This window comes from Elephas maximus, chromosome 12, assembly GCF_024166365.1.
Source record: "Elephas maximus indicus isolate mEleMax1 chromosome 12, mEleMax1 primary haplotype, whole genome shotgun sequence".
Taxonomy (NCBI): Eukaryota; Metazoa; Chordata; class Mammalia; order Proboscidea; family Elephantidae; genus Elephas; species Elephas maximus.
In genome coordinates, this window is record NC_064830.1 from 94,133,986 (window position 1) to 94,142,923 (window position 8,938).

An 8,938-nucleotide genomic window follows, 5' to 3' on the forward strand; every position below is an offset into this window, starting at 1 on the left:
TCAGTCTCTTGAGATAAAAGGAGCAGAAAGAAGGGACCTCATGCCACCAAGAATTAAGAACCAGGAGGGAAACATGCCCTTTGGACCCAGGGTGCCTCTGTTGTGAAGTTCCTTAGACTAGGGGGAGAGTGATGACAAGGGCCTTCTCCCAAAGCTGACAGAAAGCCTTTCCCTGGAGCTGGTGCCCTGAATTGAGACTTCTAGCCTCCTAGACTGAGAATAAGTTTTTGTTAAAGCCACCCACTTGTGGTATTTCTGTTATAGCAGCACTAGATGACTAGTCTCCTTGGAGACATCAGGTCCCAGATTACATTTGCCCCTGGGAAAAGCAGCCCTGTCCCCAGGAAGGCTACGTTGCCTAGAACCAGGGAGAGTACAGTTTGCCTCCCATTGTACAGACAAACACTGGAGGTATGGTAGTATTTGTTGGATTGTACATTTCAGCCCACGGCAGATATTTCCAACCCCTACACCCATAAACAGTCACCACACTACACACTTGAGGTTGCTTTTTTATTGGGAAGCAGACACAGGACACATCACAGGGTAGGAAACAGCACGCCACCTGGTGGCAAGACCCAGGACAACAGCAGCCAGAGTCAAGGTCACCACCACCACCAGGCCTAAACCCAGTGCCATGGAGCTGTGAGCAGCAGAGGTCCATTCCTCCATTCCATGGTCACCAGCCTTCCCCAGGAAGATCAGAGGCCCCACAGTGACGTCTGCTTCTTCTGCCACTGTAAATGATACCCAAGTTTACCTTAGTTCCCTGCCCCTGCTTCCTGCTCCAGGAATCAGCTCAGAAGTTGTTCCTGTTCTTAGCTGCTGAGCTGGGGGGTTTCGCCCTAACAGTTGTATTCTCTTCCCTACACCCCGAGTTATGTTTCAGTAGAATCCCAGGATAATAGCAGTGCTGCCCTGGCTGAAGCTGGGATGGGGGCTTGGAGCCCCTCCTACTTATCCCTAAGCTTTGTGGCAGAAGGCCTTAAGCCCCAACCCCCTAGGGGGGAACAGCCTGAATGGGGACAAGTTTGCAACACTGTTCTCCCATGAAGTGGCAGCAGGTACCCTAGATAGTAGGGTGGGCAATAGCCCTGTGGCTGCCCTAAGACATACCATGCCTGCGTTTGCGGGAAGCAGACTTCTGCTGCTGGCTCGTTAACAGCTGCTCTGTGGGGGACAGCTTCCTAGAAAGGCCTGGCCTGCCACAGTCACCCTTGTTACAGCATCCACAGATGTCATCAGTGCCTTCTACTGGGGACCAGCTAAAAAGGAAAGAAGAGGTTTATCAGGGTTTTGCTGCCTGCAGGAAAGTCCGCTGATTAACGTGTATACTGGAGGAATAGACGTGAGGGGTGACTAGCTGGGTTCTACTCTAGTCATAAGATCTGATCTTACCTGTTGGAAGACTTGCTGAAGGAACAGGCTTTGTTTAGTTGGTCTGGGGCTTGGTTGGCTGGAGTGACCTTCAAATGGCAGGTGATATAGATCTGGAAGTAATAGCTATTATTAGGCAAGCCAGTTCTTAATATAATCTTTAACCCTGTGAGGATGAAGAGCCCCATTTTGGAGATGCAGAACTAGAGTTCCAAAGGTTAACTCACCTAAGATTGCAGAGCAAGTAGCAAATCTGATCCTAGGTTGAGACTCATGATCTTTACCTCCCCAACCTTTCGGTGAACTTGTCTACTTAGCATGCTGAACCCTGGGCCCATAAAGTGAGAACCTCAGGGATGGTGCTGGGGAAATAGGACACTTAAGTACTTAGCAGGGCTCTTAAGGCTGCCACCTGACTAGATGACATGCTATTTTTCTTCTTTTTCAGGAGATGTGATTGTGAGCATTGATCCATTTTTCAATGTAGAATTGAATGGGGCAAGTTACTTCTGTGACTTGAAGTCCTTAGGTACTAGAGATCTCTTCAACTAGCTTCTTTGGAGTTCTCATTTCATACCTGGAGTCAGCTTTCTGGCTATTTCCTTAGGCAAGCTTCCCTGATCTGCTATTCTTTCTCAGGTATATGCCTCCTATATGTTGTTAACCTGCCATCAGGTCAGCCCAACTCTGACTCCATACACAACAGGAACAGAACACTTCCCAGTCCTATATCATCCATGATCAGTTGTAGATCAGACCATTGGGATCCATTGGTTTATACTGGCTGATTTCCAGAAGCAGGTCACCAGGCCTTTCTTCCTAGTCTTATTCTGAAAGCTCTGCTGAACCGTGTTTAGTATCATAGCAACATACGAATCTCCACTGACAGGAGTGGTAGCTATGCATAAGGTACACTGACTGGGAATCGAACCCAGGTCTCCTGCATGGAAGGTGAGAATTCTACCCGAGACCACCAGTGTTCCCTAGCTGCCCTATAGGAATCTATTATCAATCTGTCCATGACATGTGAACCAGAAGGTGACACTAGACTAGTACCCTGGCCTAGACCTGGCAGAACTATAACTTCTCAGAAATGGTACTTGACCATCCTTGTCTAACAAATGCTCGAGAAGGCGCATGAGTAGCCTGCCTGGAGCCAAGGGCTCCAAAACCCAATTGAGCTATCAACTCCCCTGCAAGATCATGATCTCCTTATCCCAGTAGAGCTGGTACCCAATCCTACTACCTCAAGTAGGCGCTGATCCACTTGTCAGAGTCATCCCCAGGTCAGAGTTTCCCTTCATATTCTAGGTAGGTCTTCAATACCTGCCTGCCCTACTCTGCACGGACGTGGAGCCTCCTAGCTGAAAAACTTCTGCAGAGCTACAAGCCTTGGCCACCACCTAGTGGCTAAGTGTATCAGCAGGAAAACTATCTCAAAAAATATGACACCACTTAAGTTCTTTGGGTCTTTTAACAAGCCAGGGTACACTTCTAATTATCTGTCTTCTGTAAACCTGCCTTGCTCTGTGCTTCTAGCTACCCCATTAGAGAGGAGCTTCCTGATCCTTTAGCATCCCTAGTTCAGGAAAGGAACTACTTTTATCTTTAGCTTCCTTCCAGTACATTCTTCTGGTGCTACCTGGAGCCTATGCTATCTTGGTGGCTTTGCTCTAGCTATTGAATAAAGTTGTTCCTTCTCTTTATGTGCTATGGCTCTGCCGAGTCATTCTTCCCCACTGCTGGAGAACTTTCCTAGAGCTTAGGCTACCTCCCGTTGATCAGCACTGTTCTCTAGTTGTAGTTACCCCCATTCCCCCGGCTCCAGTTCCTGGAGATGCAGATACTAGCTTAATTTTAACCCATGCTGATGGCCACCACCTGTGCTAAGATCCACCCCCCCCCCCCAACCTTTTACCCACTGGACCACCTCTGAAGTCAGCCTTGACTTGTAAATTCTCAGCCCACTGCAGACAAACTAAATCAGAAACCCTGAGGGTAGGGCCAACAACGTGTTCAATAAGCCCTTAAGGTGGGGCTTATGCACATTCAGGTTTCAGAAACACTGATCTAGACTATGATCAAGCCCAAGAAGCCATCCCATTAAAAAAAAAAAAAAAAAAAAAGAGAGAAAGAAAATCTTGCCCTTCAAGGATACCTCCAGGAAGGCCGACAACTACTTTTTGTCAAGTCTTTCACTCAACCCTTGCTCATCTGGGTTCCTGCCCTGCTGACCTAGGCAAGGTCAAGGTCCATGGTTGTATGGTTGTTGGTCCTCATCTTATTTGAGCTGTCAGCTGAGCCTCCTGGGGCTCCCATTCTCATTTGTTTTATTCCTACAGCCCCTGGCTCCTTCCCCATCCTTTGTGGGGTGTTTTAAACCTATTTCTTTAAAAGCTTATGTTGCTTATGCCTTCTCTGGGAGCATTGGTGACACACTGGTTATGAGCTCGGCTGCTAACCAAAAAGGTCCACAGCTCGAACCCACCAGCTGTTCCTTGGAAACCCTATCTCCATCAAGCTCATGGCTGTTTCTGCTTGGAAAGTTAGAACAGGAACAAAGCAATCAAGTTGGTTGCTTACACGGAGAGCTAGTGAATGACAGGATTTTAAGCTTGGTCAGAGTTCAGCCTTATCGCAGAGTAGAAGAAAAGCTATTACCGTGTTTCTGGAGTCATTAGCGAAGTGGAACACATCCACTGTGAACTGGAGAGTATCTGGACCCGGTCTGGGGGCTCTGAATACAGAGGAGGCATCGGAGAGACCGTCCACAAGACAACTGTGACGAAGACAAAAATGACATTAGAGCCTATGTAAGGTGGCTGTTGGGTTGTCAGGAGCCCCTTGTTGTAAAGTTTCCCTAAACATAGCCCAGCCCTCACCCGTGGAAGTCCACAATGGTGTGATGAGGGGAGGTGGTCCTGGCTGGCGTTGGCGTAGCCACACAGTGGTCCACAAACAGTCGCAGTGGCATATGGCTGCCCAGGCGTACCTCTGCCTGAAGATGGGCTGTGTCTCCCAGGCGGAAGGTAGGAGTCCTCTTCTCAGTGCTCCAGTCCTCTGAAAAGCAGTCCAGGTTTAAAGATGCCAAGAACTTTCCCCGCCAGACCCCTCCAGCCCTCCTTGCTTACCCTCCATCAGGCGCAGAGAGAATGCCAACTTCTCCTCTGAGAGCACCGTGGTCCTGAAGGGCACCCAAGTGGGCAAGACCGCATGGCTGCTTACATTGCCCTGCCTGGGAGAAGAGCAACAGTTGTTGCCCACCTTCCCCAGGGCTCACCCCAGCTGGGCCCCCATGGAGGGGGTATCTCATTTCTACCCTACTGCAAGAATCCTCAGCTGCAACCAAGCTGAACAGTCTAAGCCTGCCCCTTGACCTTCTAGAACTCCCACCTCCTCTATAATGGGACTCCATTCTTGGGTCCATCCAGCCCTCCTGTGACAGCATCTGGACTGCAGCATGAAGACCACTACATCTGAAGCTAGAAGCTTGGTTTCTAGTAGGGCTTCAAACCAGTTCTGGTTTGAACTCCCACTGAGAATTTGCATTTCTAGCAGGTTCCCAGGTGATGCTGTTGCTGCTGGTTAGGGACTTTTCTGAGAACCACTGTATAGCAGTGGTTCTCAAAATTATACATAAGAATCACCTGGGATCTTAAGATGTAGGTTGAGTCAGCATATCTGGGGTCAAAATGTAAGCCCTGATTTCTAGACCCAGATCTGCTCTCCTTGTTGACTAACCCTAGAGGCTTGGGGGGGTGGGGGTCAGAGTCTGAGGCCAGCAGTGCCTTCTCTGCACCCCCCAGGATTCTGTGGCTGCTACTAAGAGGTAGCCTAATTTGGGATGCATTTAGGAGGATCAAACTAGACCCAGCAAGTCCTACTCCCACCTAGGGCTAAGGACAGTAACCACAGCCTCAAATATGTGGTGTCTCCCAGCTGGGCCTGCAGGTGTTACAGGTAGGCTGATAGTCAGGTATGAGGGTGAGGGGCCTTTGACTCAGGGCTGTGGCAGGTTCGGTCTTCACTGACCTGGGATAGTGGCACTCTATGGGGACCTCAGCATGGTTAGTCCTCAGGATGGACAGGTTTCCCACAGGGCGGGGGCTGTGGAGCAGGAAGGTGCTGTACACTAGAGCATCATCAGTCACCTGAAGGAAAAACAAGGTGTTAACGCTTCCAGGATCAGGTACCCAAGGTGCACCTGCCCCAGGCAAGGATGGCAAGGGCAGCCTGCCGGGGGCTGGAGAGGGGAAATACAGGATCAGTAATAAAACCTGGCTTTACCGACCTGAATGAGAGCCTGGATAAGGGCACCATTTTGCACCTCAGATTCTTCACCTCTGAATGGTGACACCACCTCTAGAGTCTCTGTCAACTAAGTGCCAGACACCAAGCGGTGCCTGATGACTAGACAAATCGGGATATGCTCTCTCCTCCTCCTGCTGCCTCCCCCACCTCACCGTACACAGGTTCCTTTTTCAGAGGAGGCCTAGGGCCAAGAAAGTCCATTTCACAGGGAGGGCAGCTGGTGTAGCTGTGGCCCAAGGCAGGAAGAACACCAAAACAAAAACCAGATCCATTGCCATCGAGTCGGTTCCGACTCATAGCAACCCTATAGGACAGAGTAGAACTGCCCCATAGAGTTTCAGAGCGCCTGGTGGATTCGAACTGGCCTTTTTTGGTTAACAGCGTTAGTAGTACTTAACCACTACACCACCAGGGCATCCCAGGAAGCGCGCAGGCAGGTGCTATCAGGGCAGTTTGTACCCTCCAATTGTGCTGCACCAGAGGCCCAGTTAGCTTCCTGCCCTGACTGGCTCAGTCCTCAGAGTAGGGCGTCCCAGTTCTCTCCTAGCAAATGTCCCAGGCAGAACTGGCTGCCTGGTTTGTGGAACCCAGTGCAAAGTGAAGATGTGAAGCCCCTCGTTCAAGAATTAGTTTCACAGTGGCAGCAGAGCGTTAAACCAAGCCTGAGACACAGCTCCAACACCTGTGACTGACCCTGGCCCCAGGTGATTCTTACTGTACTAGGGAAAGGAATTGCCAAGGTTTGCTCCTCACTGGAATCACCTGGGGTCTGAATACTGATATCTGCCTCTTACTCCCCTTCTGATTTAATTGGTACAGGGTGCAGCCTGGACAACAGGTTTTTAGATGTTTCCCTCAGTGATTCTAATATGTAAAGTTTGGGAATTACAAATAACTCCTGCAGCTCTCTGCCAACACGCCCCGACCCCGGAAACAGGGGCCGTGAGTCCTCAAGGCAAGTCTGGGGACTATACCTAACACCGGAGCTCTGGCTAGAGGACTAGGCTTGGCCACACCCACTTGGAGTCCAGAAGGCTGGGGCCTCACAGTTGGAGGGAGGACAGGCCTTCCACAGGGCTAGGAATTCCCCTGGGGAAACACAGCTAGGGCCCTGGGTTCTGGCCCTGCGTTGCTGAAAGACCCCTTCCTTGTAATCTGAGCTTCTGTTTCCCCACTGCTTTGGGGGAGTGATCTGTCTGTGATTCTCTTTATATGAGGTCCCTTATTTTTTAATTTTTTTCAAGCACCTGCCTCTCCCACTTGAGCTACCTCTCCCACTTGAACTACCTCCAAAGATTGGATTAAGGTCTGTCTCAGGTTCTTGAACACAGAGGTGACGGTATTGCCTTCCTCCTCCTTTTACCCACTTTTAATTCAGGGTGGCCAAGCCATTAGACACGAGTGAGGAGGCAGGTCAAAATCTGGTCTTCCACAATGATTATTTCTGGGCTTTCTGAAGTGTCAAAATCTCTCTTCCATACAAGTGTCTAGTGCCCCCAACCAAGTGCCTGATGCCCTATCCCACACACATACCCACGCACACTGTCCTGTAGGCCTATATCTCCTGGATTCCCTCCAGGGGGTTCATAAATCCTTAGGAGGAATTGGGGTAGGGTGCCCCTTCTGGCCCAGAGTTCACTGCTGCCTCTGGACCCTACCCCACCTCCCTGATTCAGGCAGCTAGAGGTCTCCTGCCCCATCCCCAGCTTCAGGCCTCAGCTGCTCCACCTCCTCCACCCACGAGTAAGAGGGAACTGCTCTCGTTCCATCTCCCCCTCCGCCTCCCACGACTCCCACCCAAGCCTCACCTGCACACGGTTGCCACACTCATGCAGCCCAACCTCAAACCTGACCACGTCGCCAGTGTCCTCAGAGACCAGGGGCTCACAGTGCTCAGGGCCCAGGGTGAGGTCTGAAGGTCTGACGAGCTTCCCAGTGCCAAAGAAGTTTCTGCTGACAGTGACCACCAGCTGAGCCTCCAGGCATTCCACCAGCACAGGTTGTGGGGATGACACAGGGCCATGGGCTCCACCCTGAAGGAGCCAGAGGGGGTGGGGGTAGCACAGCTCCGTCCCTCCCCAGAGCAGAAGGCAAATGAAGAGCCTGTAGCTCAGCCCCATGATACCTGCAGAGCCACGCCAGCACGGTCCACAGCAGTACCACCTAGCCATCTTATACTCCCAGGATGATGGCCCACTCACACCTGGGCTCCCACGTGCCTCCCTTCCCCAGCCAATCCACTGGGCTAGGCACTTGCCACTCAAAGCGGTCCCTGGTCCAGCAGAATGGGGTTCACCTGGGAGCTTGTTAGAAATGCAGCATCTCAGCCCCCACCCAGCCTACTGCATCAGAATCTGGGTTTTAGCTATCTCCAAGTGATTTGTATTTACACGGAAGTTGGAGAAGCGCTGAGCTGGCAGCCTGGTCAGCCGTGACTTCTGACCCCTTCTCTATGCCACCCTACACATCCAGCCCTTTGCTGGCCCTGCTTTCAGGAAGCTCACAGCCCAGTAGGGAGCCAAGAGCTGTCACTAGGTTGATGGGAGGGAACAGGAGTAAGGCCTTGATTGAAGGGTGGGGAGAATTTGATCAGAAATGCCAGGAAGCACAGTCCAAGGGGAGAACAGGAGGGGCATCAATTAAGAGACAAGAGGAGTTTTATGACTAGAGGGTTCAGACAGAGGCAGCTGTGTGAACAGAGGTGTAGAAAGGGGAAATCACTGGTCAGGCTTGGGTCGGGGGGTACCTAGGAGCTCAGAGTTGCTGAAGCATCAGGCCCTGGGGGTGGGAGGTCAGGTGGCAGTTTAGGAGGCTGGGGAGGTGGGCAGGGAGGATCAGGAAGGTTCCAGGCTGAAATGTTAGACTTTGCCTTTTGGGCTAGGGAGGTCATGGGAAGATGTTGAAGCAGGTGAATGATCTGGTCAGCTGTGGCTAGGAAGGGGCAGGACTGGTGACAAGAGTCAGGAGGCTGCTGCCCTTGTCCTCACGGAGGGTGGTGAAGGACTGACAGACTCAGAGTCTACCAATGGCCTACTGTGTGGCGGGCCTGGGCGAAGCTCCTTCAGCTCCTTGTCTTTGACCTGATCAGCAGAGAGAGCCAGGTGAAAGCCCACCCCAATGGTCTGTTCCTGGTGAAACACCTCCCTCTGGGTTTCCTGCCTGACAGGCCCAGAAGGAGGGTACCAGCTGAAGCTGTGGCACTGGGACAGCTAGCTGGGGACACTGTGTCCTAAGAGAGGACCCTGCTGGG

General features: G+C 51.5%; 1 protein-coding gene across 1 annotated transcript; it reads right to left on the reverse strand.

Moving 5' to 3' along the window:
• Positions 1–513: 513 nt before the first annotated feature.
• Positions 514–7,808, reverse strand: ZP3 (zona pellucida glycoprotein 3). Its single transcript, XM_049903763.1, has 8 exons — positions 7,497–7,808; positions 5,410–5,528; positions 4,509–4,612; positions 4,260–4,437; positions 4,039–4,156; positions 1,399–1,490; positions 1,117–1,265; positions 514–737 (listed from the first exon to the last, which is right to left on the reverse strand). The coding sequence occupies exons 1-8, from the start codon at positions 7,806–7,808 to the stop codon at positions 514–516; spliced, it is 1,296 nt and encodes a 431-aa protein (XP_049759720.1).
• Positions 7,809–8,938: the final 1,130 nt, after the last annotated feature.